Here is an 18,118-nt window from a genome sequence, read left to right as displayed (position 1 = left end):
TCCCACCCAGGCTGACATGTGCCTCAGGGATCTGGGATGCTCCTGCTGGAAACTGCTGGCCCTGGGACCAGAGCTGTCACCTCTCTTCCCTGCTGACACCGTGTTTGTGTCCCCAGCTATGGCATCTCACATCCCCTCACCAGCCCAATCCTTTCAAGGGCAAACACTTCATCATCCAGGAGCTGATGGGGCTCCAGGAGAGTTGGAGAGGGACTTTGGACAAGGGCATGGAGTGACAGGACAAGGGGGAATGGCTTCCCACTGACAGAGGGTGGGGTCAGATTGGATGTTGGGAAGAAATCCTTCCCTGTGAGGGTGGTGAGGTCCTGGCAAAAGTTGCCCAGAGGGATGGGGTCAGGCAAAAACAAATGCAAGAGCTCCCATGTCGGAGGAGGAGGAGGATGAACCCCAACAATGAACTGGAAAGGGGATCACAACACCCCTAAACCTGGCAATTGGCAGTAATCAGGGTGGGCTCTAAGTGCTGCTGACCTGGCTGCAAGCAACTGAGTGCTGTCCTTCCCTTGGGCTCTGTGAGCCTGCATTGCAATGACAGGAATGGGAATTCTCAGCTCAGTTTGCTTTCTTGGGGCCAGGGAAGGTTTTGGCAATGATCCTGAAAATCAACCCAGAATGGGAGGTGTTTCTGAGAAGCACCCAGATGCTTGCACAGTGCTGTGAGCACTTCCAGCACTGCCAGCAGCATTCCAGCACCACCAGCCCCACCAGCAGCTCTCTGCTGCTGGAGGGACACTGACCCCTCAGGGTAGATAAATGAGGGATGGTAGAAAGCTGCAGAGAGAGGGGAAGCATTTGGAGAATGTCCCATTTGGAAAAGACTTTCTAATCAGGAGGAAATTTCATTCAAAGAAATCTGCATGTTGGGCTACTTCCGCTATGACAGAAAAAAAAACGTCAAGACAAAAAACTCACAGGAAGGGAAATTCTGACGTAGTCAAAGATTAAATTTCTGACTCTCCCACCAAGCCTTGCAAAACAACACCAAGACAGGGCACGGAGAGGAGCCAGCAGGACGGGAATGGGGAGCTCCTGGTGACCTGGGCACTTTCTCCTTCATGTCCCTGACCTGCCAGGAGCTGCTTTAGGACATGGATCCCAAAGGAGCAAGAGGTACCAGGAAGCGCCGCTGATCTGCACAGAGCCCTTTGCCTGCTGCTGCCCCACAGGGAACAGGTCAGTGGAATGTTTGCCTTCCTCCCTAGCCCACCTTCCTCTCCTGCAGCAGCTGCTCTGTTCCTGCCACCCTCTCCCGCTGACCCCAGGGCCCTCCCCAGCTCCTCTCTCTTCTCCTGTGCATCCCGTCTGTGTCCTAATACTGAAATGGGCCAGAACAAACATTCTAACACAGTGCAAAGCATGAGGAAGCAGGAATTCTTGACCTGCACAGGACACAGAGGGATCTCTCCTTGTATTGACTGTATGGTGAGACTTTACAACAGGGTATTAATCCATTAGAACCACATGTAGGCATTTAGAAGTTGTTCTTATCTAATACATAAACACCATTTTCCTAGAACTCATTTCCATGCATCCACCTCCTCCTGCCAGTCCTTTTATGATCCTGGAGGTTTATTAAGCGGGGTCTCTCTGGTGGTCATATTCAATGAATGCTGCCATATTAAAGGTGCTCTTGCCTTGAACTTTTCATCTGGCCATGCACTGTTGCTTCCTGTTCCAGAATTTGCCCCAAAACCACTGCAGGCCTCCTTATCTGTTTCTGCACTGGTTCCTGCCATGTTTGTCATCCTGTGTGCCAGCCTTCACATCCTGTGAGAAACAACCACCCACTTTTTTAAATTTTAAATGGTTAATAAACCTTAAAGAAAAAATGCAACAAAAGGACTGAATAATCAGAAGCAGGCCTGGGAGCTTCCCTCACGGCTGCCCACCACGTGTCTGGCTGATCTTCAAGATGGATGCTTCACCTCTGATACTCTGGGGGTTGCATCAGCTAAACCTGGCCCCTCCCAAAGTCTGTCACTCAGCCCTTCTTTGTGTTTATTGCTGGAGCCTGCTTTCTTGCAACTTGACTTGAGGGTCAGGTGTTCTCATGCTGCACCTCTTCCCCCCCCAGCAACAAGCTTTTGTACACCCCTTCTTTCTGCCTGTCCTAGATGACTCAGGCTCTCTGATGGAAAGAGTACAGAGGGGAGAGAAGGGGACTATGGGGTGAACATAGTTCTAAACATTTAAACAACAGACTACAATAACATAATTATATATCAATCTAGCTTCTCTTAATATTCACACGGTATTGATCCCTTAACTGTGAGAGCCAATTATCTCATTATCCATCTATAACACATCGTTCTAAATTTTGGCCGCTTTACTTTTGAACAACTTCAGAAGAACTGAAATGTTTATTCTCTATGTTATTTATCAGCCTCCTACCGAACAGCCCAACCCTCCCACCTCCCTCTCCCCCCCCACCATTTCCACTGCCCTCCTCCCCTGCACATCTCACTCTTCCCCACTGAATCCTTCCCACTGCAGGCAGCTGCTGAGGAGCCGCATGGTCCATCCCTGGATTCTCCAAGCACTGACTGCCCATCCACTCTGACCACAGCCAGGGGCCACATCCCACTGCCTGCCCAGCGTCCATCCATGGAGGTGACCACCGTGTCCCCATCTCCTGCCTCACCCACTGAAGGAGATGATCTCTGTGAGACAGATGTCACCGATGTGGCCATACACAGTGTGACCCTGCTCATCTGCCTCTGTGGGCTGGCTGGGAATGGGGCTGCCATCGGCCTCCTCAACCTGAAAATCTGTAACTATCGCATCTTTTACCTGGCTGTCATTGACTTCCTCTTCCTCCTCTTTGCGGTCCCCTCCGCCCTCCTCATCCTGGTGGAGGACGTGTCCTGCTCTCCTATCCTGCCCGTGCTGTACCTGAGTTTCCTCTTCCAGCTGTCAGTGGTGTCCCTGTACTGGGGGCTGTTCTGGCTAATAGCCGGCAGCAATGTGTGGTACATGGACAAGCTCTGCAAGCTCTGCTGCTGCTGGGAGCTTCCTGAGCGCCTGGTGTGGGTGGTGATCAGTGTCCAATACTGGACCGTCTTTGCTCTCTTCACTGTCATTCCCACGGTGACATTCCTGTGCCCATCACAGCGGCAGGAGCACTGCAGGGCAGCTCTCATCTCCATGAACACCATCATCCTGCTCCTCTTGGCTGCACCCATGCTCATTTCCAGCACAGTCGATTTCATTAAGGCCAAGTGGGGCTCCCAGGAGCAGCAGCCCAAGCGGCGCGACATCGTTACCTTCCTCATTTTATTCTTCATGTTCCTCTTCACCATCTGGTATTTCCTGCAGCAGCTCGGTTACATGGCTGTGCACTCCCAGGTGGTTTTCCTGCTCGCCTGCATCCACAGCAGCATCAAACCCTTCATCTACTTCTTGGTGGGCAGGTGCTGGAGGCCCTGCTCTGTGGGGTCCCTCCGACTCTCCCTCCAGAGGGTGTTTGAGGAGCCAAAAGAAAAAATAGCCCACAGAAATGATCCTGCCATGTACACAGTGGTCTGAGCCTGCTGATCCCTTCCACTGCTCTGATAAAGGATCCCAGGAAAGTGGCTGAGGGGCAGTTCTTGAGCCTCTTGATTAATCGATATCCAGGGATCACCCTCCCTGTGGTGCTGTATTCCTGCAGGAGAAGGGAGCACAGGCATTGCCTTGGGTGATTTTTGTGGGATGCTCTGCAGGGAGCACATTGCAGCATGGCTTTCCTCCTCCCTCCTGGATCCACATGGCTCCAAGCACTGCAGCTGGGCTCAGTGCTGTTCCCCAGCTCTATTCCCCATGGAATCACCCGCATGGCCTCGGCCCCAGGGAATGAACTCCCTCTCCTTTGCCTCAGCAGATGAGTTCCATGGTGTTTTCAGGGAGCTCTTGCCTGCAAAGAATGGGACACCTTCATCCCTGGGGACACACCCAGCACAGGATAGCAGTGATTTCCCAAATCCCTGCAGGGCTGGTGCCTCTGGATGGCAGGAGAGGGGTTGGGATCACAGGGAGCATCCTTCCCCTTCTGTCCAGCAGAGCCAGCCCTGCATTCCGAGCTGATGGGAAGGGACACCAGGTAGGGCTGCAGAGCTGGGGAGGGACAGCAACATTCCCTTATCCTTTCCGTGGGAATTTGTCACATTCTTCAATTCCAGAATTGAATCCTTCTGAGTAAAGTGCAGGGTCGATAGGGAACTCCACTGAATTCCTGTGCCTGTACCAGAAATTACATGGAATATGGAATTTCCCATCACCAGATGCTTGGACCATTTAATTGCACAGAAATTAGGGGGTTGTGCTGCTCTTCTGCAGAATGGGGCCATCCATCCTCTGGTTCCCCAGCACCAGTGCCCAGGGAAGCCCTTGAGCACCTCCATCCTGAGCCTGGCCACCCTCAGGAGGAGCTGCACAGCCACTCTGCACAGCAGCTTCAGCCACAGTCCAGCCTGTCCTGATCTTTGTCATTCTGGAACCACCCCTCAATCAGATTTGGATTCGTGGTTTTTGTTTGCCTCCATCGGGGTAATATCCAACACAGAGTTTGTAGAATAAACAACATCCAGGCTTCCCTGCAGAGCCTGTGCCTGTTTAACAGTGTCCAAAATGGCTCATTTCCTTCTTTGATCCCATTCCAAAGCCTCTGGCTGCTCTGGGAGCAGGGCAGCTACCTGTCTCATACCAGAGCCCTTCCTAAGGCACGTGCCTGCAATGCCTGGGATGATGTTAGCACTGCCAAGAGCTCCTGATTCCTCCTGGGAGAGACCTGGGCAGCAGCCACAGCTCTTGCTCAGGGGGAAGTTGTCCCTCCTTTTCCCACTGCCTTAAATCCAGGGGAAACCAACGTGCCACTGCTTCTGGAAAGGGAAGTGAAAGGGAAAACCAGGTGTGGAGTCAGGCTTTGGAGACACACTTGAGGTTAAATAGCTAAGGAGAATTTATTAACTGAGTTGTTAATAATTAACAGAAGAGACTTTGATATCTAAGAGGGTTTTCCTCTCCCTGACTCCCTTTTCCTGTCCATTGGAAATACTTTCCATGGTGGAACCTCTTGTCCAGGGAAGAACAACTCAGCCAGGCCGTTTCTCCCAAGGCAAGTGCAGAAGGACCATTATGCTTCCATGTACTTTTTCTGCTTCCCAGCACCTTCCTTGTCTCCTGTGTCACCCAGGCCACTCCCTACCTGAGCTTCCTTTCAGAAGAGCAAGCCTTCAAAGCAAAAGCTTTCCTGGTTGTCCCTGCCCATGGAAGAAGGAGAGATGGAATGAGGTGATCTCTCCTGTTCCTTCCAACCTGTCCTGAGGCGACTTTATGATGCTGAATTGTGTCCCCATTCATCTGTTTAGCCCAGAAATAGGTTTTGCCCATTTCAGACTGGTTCTTGAGCAAAGAGGGGGAGAGCAGATGCAGCAGTTTGTTTTCAGAAGCTGCGCTCACTCCTCCCCATTCCTGCTCCCAGACCGTGCTGTCTGCAGCACAGACATGCAACACACAGCTCTCCTTTGCTTTTGGTATTTTTTGAACTAGCTGAGGCTCAGAAGTTCCCTGGACTGTGGTTTTCCTTTTGCTTGGAACTGTTCAAACCTGCTCTGGACTGAAAACCCAGAAGAGCACTGGGAGCTCACACCTGTGGCCCACTGGGGCCTGGGACGCGGCATTTTCCAGCACCAGGGGGACTGATAAGAGACTGAGTGAGCCAAACTACACTCCACAACAAGGACTGGCTGAATTTGCCACCTCTTAAGAATAGCATGGGATTTTATGGTTTAATATTCTTTTCATTTTTTATCCTTGTGAATACTTTGCTTGTTAAATAAACAATTTTTTCCACTTTTCTTTGAGGAAATCTTTGCCCGAACATGTTGGGGGGGGCTGCTTGAATTTGTTGACTAGAGGGAGCCCATTCAGAGGCTTCCTCCCAAATTTTCCCTGAAGCAGGAAACAACCCAAAGCATTCCATGAGGATTCCTCGTGTCACTCACTACCACCCCAGGCAGGAGGGCCCCTGCTGCACACAGCACCAGCCTGGCAGAGCTCAAGGAGCATTTGGACAATGCTCTCAGGCACAGGCTGGGATTCTTGGGATGTCCTGTGCAGGGCCACGAGCTCAACTCCATCAACCTTGTAGGTCCCTTCCAACTCTGGATATTTTATGGTTCTATGTTATGCTGAGGATCTTTCAGGATGATTCCACTTGATGATGACTCCACTGTGTTGTCCCTGTGCCCTGGCTCTGGCACAAAAGCCTCAAAAGCCCTCTGCAAGGCAACACTACCAGAGGAGGTGAATTCCTCTGCACAGCTCCCAGCCAGGAAGTGAATCAGAGGGAGGGCAGAGCTCTTGGCACAGGTGAGCAGGAGAGAGGTGCTGGGGGCAAAGACAGAGAAGTCAAACGCCCTCAGCAAGAGCCAGTGCCCAAAATCAGCAGTGAAGAAGGGGAAGGAGATGACAGGAGCAGCAGGAGCAGGGCACAGAGCTTCCCTGGGAGCTGTTTCCATGGGCAGCACAGGAGCCTGGCCAGCAGGGCCAGAGCAGAACAGGCCAGGCTGAGCACTGAGAAGAGGCAGCTCAGGACCAAGGCCATGGGCACCAAAGAGCAGCAATGGAGGGGGGTAGTGAGCAGGAAGGAGAGCAGCCAGAGCAGGGCACACAGGAGCATGGGGAAGCACTGCGAGCAGTGGCAGGGCCAGCAGGACACACGAGGACAAACAGAGCTGTCACAGCACTGAGGGCTGTCAGACAGGAGACAGCGGCAGTGAAAGCCAAGAGGATGGGCACCTTCAGCCCAGCTGTCACACCCCACGAGCCCAGCTGCTGGCAGAAGCTCCCTGGGACAGAAAATAGCCCCAGGGGGATGATGATGGAGAGCAGGAAGGTGAAGCCAGCCATGGCCAGGCTGAGCACATAAGGGGTGATGGGGCTCCTGTGGATGCAGAAGCTGAGGAGCCAGAGCACAGCCCCATTCCCACCATTCCACACAGGCACAGCAGCAGCAGCAGCAGCAGTGGGACAGGCACTTTGCTCCACTGCCTGTGGTCACACTGGCTCCAGTTGCCATGGCTCTCCTCATTCCAGCTCCCCTTGGATGCCTTCCCACCGGGCTGGCTCCAGCAGGCAGGGCTGGCTCCCTCCGTGCCAGGGGACAAAGTGCTCATGGTGACACCTCTGCTGCTTCTCCTGCCCTCACACAGCTGGAGGGGTGACACACAGAGACACCAGAGCAACGCTGCTCTCCCCCAAACGTGGCTTTTCCCATCTGTTCCCAGCCACAGCTTCCATGTGCAGCAGCACAGGCAGGGCTGAGGGACAGGACAGAAGGCAAGTAGGATGTGGGAGCCTGGTCTGGCATGCCTGGCACAAAAGCCAGGGAGATACCTCCTTCCTGGCTGTGGACAGGACACAGCTGGAGGAGGAAAACAAGTGGAGAAGGAAGGAATTGCCCATGGAGATGTCACAGAGCAAATGGCTTTGGGATGGATCTGAGCTGGACTCTCAGGTGTCAGTTGATGTCACTGAGCTGATGGATTCCTTCAGCAGGACACTCATTTCAATATTCCCTCCCTTTTCCCACACTGTTTATAGCTTTCAATTCCCTACAGACCTCAGCTCTGCCCCCAAAATCAATCACCAGGTTCCACCCAATGAGGGGGCCCTGATTAAGGTGGAAGAGAAGAGTCTGACCTTGTTTCCTCTGGCAGCCTGCAGAACTTCCCCGCAGCGCACTCCCCTCAGCTCCCAGCCTCCAGCTGCTGTCCCTGGGCCGGGATCTGCAGGAGCTTCCCTGGAATGGTCCCTTGGGAAAGGGGAGCGCGGCCCGCGGGGTGAGCCCGAGCGGCGCCCGGCGCGGGCTCTGTCCCAGCTCCTGCCACAGCCCCTGCTCTCCGTGCTGCCTCGTGTTCCCCAGGGCTCTCACACACAGGCAGCTGCCTCAGAGCTGCCACGGCCTCAGGCCTCTGCTCCTCAGCTGCTCTTCACTCTGCCCGGGAAATGAGCAACAGCAGAGAGCCCCAGCAACCACACCTGTGCCCAAAGCGCTTTGGCTCCATCTCAGCTTCTGTTCTATTTTATAGCAACCTCAACCCCAAAATCTTGTCTTCTGAACTGCCTGAACTTGCCCCCTGTCATCCCCTGACATGGATCCTTATGACCCTGCACTACAAATGTGCTGTTAAACTTATATTTCCGTTTCAAATGTGGTTTCCCCACTTGTATACCACAATTTAAGTGGCACCGGACCTTCACCATTCAATTTCCAAGAAGATTCATGCAAGAATAAATTCTGTGTGTGAGCTGGAGCACTGGCACACCCCAGAGGGATGATTTGGGATTTCAGCAATGGCATTTCTTCTGAGAAGAGGCAAATCCATGCTGCTCTCTTGGCTTTAATCCTTAGAAAGTTGCAGGTTTCATCTGAGTCATCCTCTACACTCCACTGGGAGTCTGACAGCAGCCTACAGTGAATTCCAAGGAATTCCTAGAAAGCTGAGGTGAGATGATTCCCACCCAGGCTGACCTGTGCCTCAGGGATCTGGGATGCTCCTGCTGGAAACTGCTGGCCCTGGGACCAGAGCTGTCACCCCTCTTCCCTGCTGACACCGTGTTTGTGTCCCCAGCTATGCAATCTCACATCCCCTCGCCAGCCCAATCATTTCAGGGGCAAACAATTCATCATCCAGGAGCTGATGGGGCTCCAGGAGAGTTGGAGAGGGACTTTGGACAAGGGCATGGAGTGACAGGACAAGGGGGAATGGCTTTCCACTGACAGAGGGTAGGGTCAGATTGGATATTGGGAAGAAATCCTTCCCTGTGAGGGTGCTGAGGCCCTGGCACAGGTTGCCCAGAGGGATGGGGTCAGGTAAAAACAAACGCGAGACCTCCAAAGTGCAAGGAGGAGGAGGATGAGTCCTAATGAAGGGCTGGAAAGGGGATCACAACACCCCAAAATGTGGTTCCTAAGAGCTTTCATTGCATCATCAAGGGCAATGGCAGTAATCAGGGTGGGCTCTAAGTGCTGCTGACCTGGCTGCAAGCAACTGAGTGCTGTCCTTCCCTTGGGCTGTGTGAGCCTGCATTGCAATGACAGGAATGGGAATTCTCAGCTCAGTTTGCTTCCTTGGGGCCAGGGAACGTTTTGGCAATGATCCTGAAAATCAACCCAGAATGGGAGGTGTTTCTGAGAAGCACCCAGATGCTTGCACAGTGCTGTGAGCACTTCCAGCACTGCCAGCAGCATTCCAGCACCACCAGCCCCACCAGCAGCTCTCTGCTGCTGGAGGGACACTGACCCCTCAGGGTAGATAAATGAGGAATGGTAGAAAGCTGCAGAGAGAGGGGAAGCATTTGGAGAATGTCCCATTTGGAAAAGAGTTTCTAATCAGGAGGAAATTTCATTCAAAGAAATCTGCATGTCGGGCAACTTCCGCTATGGCAGGAAAAAAAGGTCAAGACAAAAAACTCACAGGAAGTGAAATTCTTACGTAGCCAAAGATTAAATTTCTGACTCTCCCGCCCAGCCTTGCAAAACAACACCAAGACAGGGCACGGAGAGGAGCCAGCAGGACGGGAATGGGGAGCTCCTGGTGACCTGGGCACTTTCTCCTTCATGTCCCTGACCTGCCAGGAGCCGCTTTAGGACATGGATCCCAAAGGAGCAAGAGGTACCAGGAAGCGCCGCTGATCTGCACAGAGCCCTTTGCCTGCTGCTGCCCCACAGGGAACAGGTCAGTGGAATGTTGGCCTTCCTCCCTACCCCACCTTCCTCTCCTGCAGCAGCTGCTCTGTTCCTGCCACCCTCTCCCACTGACCCCAGGGCCCTCCCCAGCTCCTCTCTCTTCTCCTGTGCATCCCGTCTGTGTCCTAACACTGAAATGGGCCAGAACAAATTTTCTAACACAGTGCAAAGCATGAGGAAGCAGGAATTCTTGACCTGCACAGGACACAGAGGGATCTCTCCTTGTATTGTGTGTATGGTGAGACTTTACAACAGGGTATTAATCCATTAGAACCACATGTAGGCTTTGAAAAGTTTTTATTTTCTAATACATAAACACCATTTTCCTAGAACTCATTTCCATGCATCCACCTCCTCCTGCAAGTCCTTTTATGATCATGGAGCTTCATTCAGAGGGGTCTCTCTGGTGGTCATATTCAATGAATGCTGCCATATTGAAGGTGCCCTTGCCTTGAACTTTTCCTCTGGCCATGCACTGTTGCTTCCCCCAAAACCACTGCAGGCCTCCTTATCTGTTTCTGCACTGGTTCCTGCCATGTTTGTCATCCTGTGTGCCAGCCTTCACATCCTGTGAGAAACAACCACCCACTTTTTTAAATTTTAAATGGTTAATAAACCTTAAAGAAAAAATGCAACAAAAGGACTGAATAATCAGAAGCAGGCCTGGGAGCTTCCCTCATGGCTGCCCACCACGTGTCTGGCTGATCTTCAAGATGGATGCTTCACCTCTGATACTCTGGGGGTTGCATCAGCTAAACCTGGCCCCTCCCAAAGTCTGTCAGTCAGCCCTTCTTTGTGTTTATTGCTGGAGCCTGCTCTCTTGCAACTTGACTCGAGGGTCAGGTGTTCTCATGCTGCACCTCTTCCCCCCCCAGCAACAAGCTTCTGTACACCCCTTCTTTCTACCTGTCCTAGATGACTCAGGCTCTCTGAGGGAAACAGGACAGAGGGGAGAGAAGGGGACTATGGGGTGAACAGGGGACATCTAAACAGCAGACTACAATAACATAATTATATATCAATCAAGCTTCTCTTAATAATCACACAGTATTCATCCCTTAACTGTGAGAGCCAATCATCTCATTATCCATCTATAAGACATCCTTTAAAATTTTGGCCACTTTACTTTGGAACAACTTCAGAAAAACTGAAAATGTTTATTCTCTATGTTATTTATCAGCCTCTTTCTAACCAGACCAACCCTTCCACCTCCCTCTCCCACCCCACCATTCCCACTGCCCTCCTCCCCTGCACATCTCACTCCTCCCCAATGAATCCTTCCCACTGCAGGCAGCTGCTGAGGAGCCGCATGGTCCATCCCTGGATTCTCCAAGCACTGACTGCCCATCCACTCTGACCACAGCCAGGGGCCACATCCCACTGCCTGCCCAGCGTCCATCCATGGAGGTGAGCACCGTGTCCCCTCTTTTCACCTCACCAACTGACACACCTGCTCACTGTGAGATCAATGTCTCCAGCGTGGCCATGCACTTTGTGACCCTGCTCATCGGCCTCTGTGGGCTGGCTGGGAATGGGGCTTTCCTCCGGCTCCTGCACGTTAATCCCAACACCGACTTCATCTTCAACCAGGCCATTACCGACTTCCTTTTCCTCATCTTCATGGTTACCTCAACCCTGTTCTTCCTTGTGGAGGAAATGTCCTGCTCTGCTATACTGCCCCTGATGTATTTGAGCTTTCTTTTCTATCTGTCGCTGTTCACCTACACCATGGGGCTCTACCGGCTGATGTTCATCAGCATTCAGAGGTGCAGGTCCATCCTCTGCCTGTTTTTCTGTGGTTGCCAACTTCCTGAGCGCCTGGTGTTGATGATGATGACTATCCTGTTCTGGGTCCTCCTATTTGTTGTGACCGCTGTCAATCCCACAGTGACTTCCCAGTGCCAGTCACTCGAGCAGAAGCAATGCCAGGTGGCCCTCACCTCCATGTACGCCCTCAACCTCTTCCTATTTGCTGCACCCATGGTCATCTCCAGCACAATCCTCTTTATTCATCTCAAGACTGGCTCCCAGCAGCAGCAGCAACACAAGAGGCTGGACATTGTTATCGTCCTCATTGCCCTCCTCAGTCTGCCCCTCAGTCTCTGGTTTCTTCTGCAGCAGCTCGGTTACATGGCTGTACCCTCCCAGGTGGTTTTCCTGCTCACCTGCATCACCAGCAGCATCAAACCCTTCATCTACTTCTTGGTGGGGAGCTGGAAGAGAGACTGGTCCATGAGGAGCTGCTGGAGACACTGCTCCATGGAGAGCTGCAGGAAGCACTCCTCCATGCAGTCCCTAAGGAGGGCAAACACCACAGGGTGTTTGAGGAGCCAAAAGAAAACACTGCCTCTGAAAATGATCCCACCATGGACACACTGCTCTGAGCCTGTTGATCCCTTCTACTGCACTGCTGAAGGACCCTGGGACAGTGGCTGAGAGATTCCTTGAGTCTCCTGATCAATAAATAGCCACAGGATCACCCTGCCTGTGCTGGTGCATCCCCAGCCCCTTTCCAGGCTGCTCTGGGCTCTGATCCGTGCTTGTGAGGCCTCAGCCTGGAGGAGCAGCCCCTGGGCTCAGCTCCTGTGGCGCTGATCAGAAACACCCTCTGCTCCCAGGAGCTGCTGCTGTCCAACGACCTCCTGGGCTTTTATCAACAGCCTTGGAAATTACTGGAGTGCCCTGGATGCCACAGCATCCCTGCTCTGCCACTGTCACAGGAAGCTGCCGGCCCCAAGCGTGGCCAGGGTGAAGCATTGCTGGCAGTGACGCCCATCCCTTGGGGCCCTGGGAGCAGCGGCCCCAAAGGAGACCCTTGGAGCTCTCCCGGGCCCAGCAGCGCTGAGCAGGAGCTCCCTGGCACCGGGGCCTCTCCCAGCTGGGATCTCTCCCGTCTGCTGCCCTCGGCTGATCCCCGAACGCCCACGGCTCCTGGGCCCAGCCCCCCAGGGCTCCAGGCCCAGCCCTTGGCACAGGCAGGAGATGCAAAGGGATCCGCAGGGAGCATTTCACTGCCTGCCAGGGCAATTGCTCACAGGGACCTTGCACTGACTCTGCCTGCCTGGCTGGCTCTGTGCACACACGTCTGCATCTGCTCTGGCAAATGTGCCAGAAATGCTGCTCTCCCAGCTCTCTTAGTGCCTGAGACATCTGACTGGGGCAGGCCTGGAAGCAAGGAACAGGCATAAATAAGGTTAAATGCTGCTAAGTGATATTCCTCTGTTAAATGGCTCAGTTTAAGGTGTAACTGAAGTGCTGTTACGTTGGAGTGCTCTAAAGCTTTTAAGCCATTTTCCTTTTATTCCTTCCCCTCGCTGTCCTTTTGTCACCTGGCCTTGCACTCACACACAAACACACACACAGGGACAGCACTTTGGTGTGCTGGTGCTTAATATTAAACCTGGTTTTTACTGATTTCCTTGCTGGTGCTTTTGTGCCTTCACAAATTCTTCCTCTGCCCTGGCTTTGGCCTCCCTCAGCAGGCTGGGATGGTGCAGCTCCAAGGGGAAGGGTGGATCCATGCTCCTCAGCACAGCCACCCCCTTCCAGGAGCAGGATGACATCTGTGTTTGTCACCATGGGCTCCATGGGACATCAACCCTCTCCCTGTGGCTTCTCTGAGGTCTCTGAGCTGGGGGTGTTCAGCCTGGAGAAGGGAAGGCTTCAGGGAGACCTTAGAGCCCCTTCCAGGGCCTGAAGAGGCTCCAAGAATGGGAGAGGCTTTGGACAAAGGTCTGAAATGACAAGAAAACGGGGAATGGCTTCCCACTGCCAGAGAACGGGGTTAGGGGCAATATTGGGAAGAAATTCCTCCCTGTGAGGGTGGAGAGGCCCTGGCACAGGTTCCCAGAGATGCTCTGGCCTCCCCATCTCTGGAGGTGTTCCAGGCCAGGCTGGATGGGGTTTGAAGCAGCCCTGTCTAGTGGAAGGTGTCCCTGCTTGCAAAGGGGTGAGATCAGGAAAAGACAACCACAAGTATTCCCAAGACTGAAGAGGAGGAGGAGGAGCTCTGCTGAAGGGCTGGAAGGGACACCACAGCACCCCAACATCTGGACTCTATTGGCTTTTATTGCATCCTCAAGGCTACTGGCAGTAAGAAATGTGGGCTCTGATGCTGATAACCTGCTGCAAGCCTGTCGTGGTTTGGCACTGGCCATTCACTCGCCTTCTCCTGCTCTCAGCTGGGCAGAGGAGAGGGAAACAAAACTTATCAAAGGAATCATGAGTTGAGATGAGAACTGGGAGAAAAAACACTCTTTGCAAAAAAACGGGTCAAATTTTCTGGTATCAAGTAAATTTATTAATAACAGATTCAGAAGATGGTAATGAGAATTAAAATATAGCTTTAAATCACTTTTTTTTCCCCCAGCCCCTCCATCTTGCCCATTGACAATGCAGGGAGACAGGGCACGGACGTCCTTCACCAGCTTTGAAGCACTGCCAATAAAACACCGTTTACCTGGAAAAAAATTGGGTTATCCATTAAACAAAGAGAGACTGCATATTCTGGGAATAATTAAAACCATCAAAACATTGATATCATTATATAATATATTGGGAGCACTTTAGGAAGTATCTATAAAAAATCTCTGATATTATAATGTATAAATATGCCTGGAAATTGTTGTTTCTTTGGACATATCTATGGCAAATAAATTTCCAAGATGTTCACAATTTTGACTCAAAATTGTTATTAGGCTAACATGATTTCCTGTAAGACTTCAGTGTCTTGGTGTCTGCAGGGACACAGCCATGGCTTGTGCTCCCTGCAGCAACCATGATCCCCAGAGCTGGGCTGGCACGGACACGATGGCCCAGGGGCTCAGCATTCCCCACCCCGAGTGCTCTGTCAGTGTCACAGCAGAGATCTCCCCAGAGATCTTTACTTTTCAATTTTGTCAGCCAGGAGCAAAGGTGTCTCTGCCTTCAGAAATTCTTCCTCTCCACTGCCTGCAGCTGCTCCCTCAGCAGGCTCAGGTGGTGCAGCAGCAAGGAGAGGAGGAGGCCGTGCTCCTCAGCACAGCCACCCCCTTCCAGGAGCAGGGTGACACCTGTGCTTGTCACCATGGGCTCCACGGGGCATCACCCCCCTCCCTGGGGCTTCCCTGAGGTCACCAGCCCCACCACACCCCACACCTTCTCTCCAGCCCCACCACACCCCACACCTTCCCACCACATCTTCCCACCAGCTCCATCATGTCCCAGCCCTCCCACACCACCCTCCCATCCCACTCCCCATGCAGCCCACCCACCTCCCGTCCTTCCCATCCCTCCCAGCCCCGTGCCTGAGGCTCCAGTCCCTCCCCACGGGCTGCTCACCCCAGGCTGCCCTGGAAGCCTTTGGGGCCGTGTTTCTCTTGGAGATTCCCCTCCCCAGCTCCATCCCTGGTGTCCAGCCCCCCAGCCTCCTTTGGACACAAACAAGAGGCACTACAGGGATAGCTCCACTGCTGTTCATTGGGCTGGAGAAGCATGGAATTGCCAGGAGCAGAAACACTGCTGGGGGTCCTGAGTGGGGCAAGAGAGGAGCGGGGATGTCTGGAGGGAAGGCAGCCTGGGCGGAATTTCTAGAGGATTTCAGAGGAGGGCATGAGGCCTTAGGATTTTAGCCTTTCTCTTTTTCATATCCTGTACTGCATTAGTGCATAACTCTAAACTCCATGGAAGTGTTCGTTAACTGTCTGCACATTTTGGTCAGACAAAACAATCCCTCTAGGCCTGAAATTCAAGGACACTGCCATCAGCCTGGAAAAGTACAGACAAAAGTGAATTGGGGGAGGGCAAACTGGAGCTAAATGACTTCATTACCTGAAGCTGTAATTGGAGGATTAACCCCTGATTTGTAAATGGACCAAACTTCTATCTGTCTGAAAATCTCATGACCATTGTCCATTTTGGGTGCAGCCCCTCTCGGAGCCTTGGAGTGCCCAGGGTGAACCTTTTGAAGGCCTTTCATCAATGCCTCCTTTTATTCTCTTCACCTGCTCTGGCCTCTGTTCTAGGGAGCCAGCCCAAGGCATCAGGCACACAGGGGCTGGAGGGGGCAGGAGGGCTCTGGGTGCCACCAATCCCAAATCTCCCACTGGACAGCAGCAGAGCCCAACAGGCCACACCTGCAGCCAGGGAGTGGCCAGGGACTGGGAACCCATCGGCATGGCATGGCATGGCATGGCATGGCATGGCGTGGGAAGGGGAGTGGAGATGGGAACTGGGTGTGATACCAAAATCAGCCGGAATAAACTTTCAAACACAATGGGAAGCTTTAGGAAGCAGGAATTCTTTGCCTCCAAGGGACGCACAGATGGATCTCTCCATATTTCTGTTAGGGTTGAGACTTTACATCAGGGGTTTTATCCATCATAACCACACAGAGTTATTAAAGTTTGTTTCTTATCTAATACATAAACATCACTTTCCTTGGACTCATTTCCATGCATCCACCTCCTTCTCCAAGTCCTCTCCTGGCCCTGGAAGATCATTCAGAGGGGTCCCTGGTGTTCATATTCACTGAGTGCTGACATATTAAAGGTGACCCTGCCTTGAACTTTTCCTTTGGCCATGTGCTCTTGCTTCCTGTTATAGAACTTGCCCCAAAACCACTGCAGGCCTCCTAATCTGTTCCTGCACTGGCTCCAGCCACGTTTATCATCCTGTGTAATCCTGAGGAGCTCATTGGAGCTGGGCTTTCTTCCTCTCTCCTGGGTCCTAGAACCCTCTGGCCAGGAGGAGCAGGGACACTGATGGGGTCCCTGTTGGAGCAGAGCAGGATCGGGGCTGTTTGGGGTGAAAAGTGGGCCCTGGGGATGGTCTGGGGGGTTGTAGGTGGTTTTAGAGGGGACAGGAGAGGCTCAGAGAGGGTTGGAGGGGGCCTGGATGCCGGCAATCCAAAATCTCCCCATTGGAGGAGAGAAGAGCCTGACAGGCCACGCTCAGAGTGGGGAACGGCTCTGTCTGGGAAACCTGTGGGATGTGATAGGATGGGGTGAGGATAGAGAGCAGGATGGAGATAGGGATGGGGATGGGAGGAGGAAGCAGCTCAACTGTGCTTCCTTGGCCCACAGCATGTTTTGGCAATGATCTCAGAGCCCTTCCCGGAACTGGAGCTGTTTCTGAGAAGCCCCAGCTACCTCACCCACATTGCCTGCACTGCCAGCATTCCAGTGCCACCAGCACCACCAGCATCCCTCTGCTGCAGCAGGGACCATGACACCTCAGGGAAGAGTAATGAGGAATGATAGAAACCCATCTAGAGAGGGAAGGCAGTGGGAGAATGGGACACTCTGCAGGGAAGAAATGTTTCTCATCAGGAGAGAAAGAGGAGCCAATCACAAAAATCTTCATGTAGAGCTTCCGACAAAAGCCACTTCCGCTGTAGAAAAAAAAAACAAAACAACCAAAAAACCCTCACACCCAACATAAATGACTTAGAGGAACTGAATTTCTGACATAGGCAGAGCTGCATTTTTCAATTACCCCACTCCCCCCATGACTACACCAAGCCCCAGGAAACAACACGAGGACAGAGCAAAGAGAGGAATCAGAGGGATGGGAATGGGGAGCTCCTGGTGAGCTGGGCACTTTCTCCTTCATGTCCCTGACCTGCCAGGAGCTGCTTTAGGACATGGATCCCAAAGGAGCAAGAGGTACCAGGAAGCGCCACTGATCTGCACAGAGCCCTTTGCCTGCTGCTGCCCCACAGGGAACAGGTCAGTGGAATGTTTGCCTTCCTCCCTAGCCCACCTTCCTCTCCTGCAGCAGCTGCTCTGTTCCTGCCACCCTCTCCCACTGACCCCAGGGCCCTCCCCAGCTCCTCTCTCTTCTCCTGTGCATCCCGTCTGTGTCCTAATACTGAAATGGGCCAGAACAAACTTTCTAACACAATGCAGAGCATGAGGAAGCAGGAATTCTTGACCTGCACAGGACACAGAGGGATCTCTCCTTGTATTGTGTGTATGGTCAGACTTTACAACTGGGTATTAATCCATTAGAACCACATGTAGGCTTTGAAAAGTTTTTCTTATCTAATACATAAACACCATTTTCCTAGAACTCATTTCCATGCATCAACCTCCTCCTGCAAGTCCTTTTATGATCCTGGAGGTTTATTCAGAGAAGTCTCTCTGGTGGTCATATTCAATGAATGATGCCATATTAAACGTGCCCTTGCCTTGAACTTTTCCTCTGGCAATGCACTGTTGCCTCCTGTTCCAGAATTTACCCTAAAACCACTGCAGGCATCCTTATCTGTTTCTGCACTGCTTCCTGCCATGTTTGTCATCCTGTGTGCCAGCCTTCACATCCTGTGAGAAACAACCACCCACTTTCTAAAATTTCAAATGTTCATTAAACCTTAACAAAAAGTGCAAC

At 52.5% G+C, this 18,118-nt stretch overlaps 4 protein-coding genes, 1 long non-coding RNA gene and 1 pseudogene across 10 annotated transcripts in view; 5 read left to right on the top strand and 1 right to left on the bottom strand.

Moving 5' to 3' along the window:
* Positions 1 to 18,118, top strand: part of LOC139590558 (mas-related G-protein coupled receptor member H-like) — a 30,881-nt gene that overhangs the window by 9,474 nt on the left and 3,289 nt on the right. The window lies entirely within an intron of this gene.
* On the top strand, positions 52 to 5,866 carry LOC139590577 (uncharacterized). Of its 2 annotated transcripts, none has more exons than XR_011679357.1 (2): positions 52 to 1,194; positions 5,192 to 5,866. It is a non-coding gene; the product is annotated as an uncharacterized lncRNA (long non-coding RNA). The 2 variants fall into 2 exon arrangements; XR_011679356.1 differs by having other exon boundaries at positions 5,164 to 5,866.
* LOC139589548 (mas-related G-protein coupled receptor member H-like) lies at positions 2,626 to 3,593 on the top strand. Its single transcript, XM_071425986.1, has one exon. The coding sequence runs from the start codon at positions 2,626 to 2,628 to the stop codon at positions 3,544 to 3,546; it is 921 nt and encodes a 306-aa protein (XP_071282087.1). The 3' UTR covers positions 3,547 to 3,593.
* On the bottom strand, positions 6,171 to 7,175 carry LOC139589547 (mas-related G-protein coupled receptor member A-like; annotated as a pseudogene).
* The window catches only part of LOC139590565 (mas-related G-protein coupled receptor member X1-like), a 35,306-nt gene continuing 26,356 nt past the window's right edge, over positions 9,169 to 18,118 (top strand). Inside the window, exons 1-2 of one of the 4 annotated variants that reach the window (XR_011679352.1) lie at positions 9,169 to 9,740; positions 14,121 to 14,425. The gene's annotated coding sequence lies outside the window, so the exon portion shown is untranslated. Of the gene's footprint in view, positions 9,741 to 14,120; positions 14,426 to 16,333; positions 17,458 to 18,118 lie in introns of those variants that run through there. The other 3 variants (XR_011679350.1, XR_011679351.1, XM_071428279.1) reach the window with 3 other exon arrangements.
* Positions 10,962 to 13,165, top strand: LOC139590554 (mas-related G-protein coupled receptor member D-like). Its single transcript, XM_071428264.1, is given in 2 exon segments — positions 10,962 to 12,058; positions 12,061 to 13,165. Coding segments are annotated over 2 exon segments (981 nt in total). The 5' UTR covers positions 10,962 to 11,152; the 3' UTR covers positions 12,136 to 13,165.

Source organism: Agelaius tricolor, unplaced genomic scaffold (genome assembly GCF_023055355.1).
Source record: "Agelaius tricolor isolate 1412-34295 unplaced genomic scaffold, bAgeTri1.0.p SCAF_5, whole genome shotgun sequence".
In the NCBI taxonomy this organism is placed as follows: domain Eukaryota; kingdom Metazoa; phylum Chordata; class Aves; order Passeriformes; family Icteridae; genus Agelaius; species Agelaius tricolor.
The sequence above is the reverse complement of the archived record's forward strand: the minus strand, read 5'-3'. Positions and strand labels throughout refer to the sequence as shown.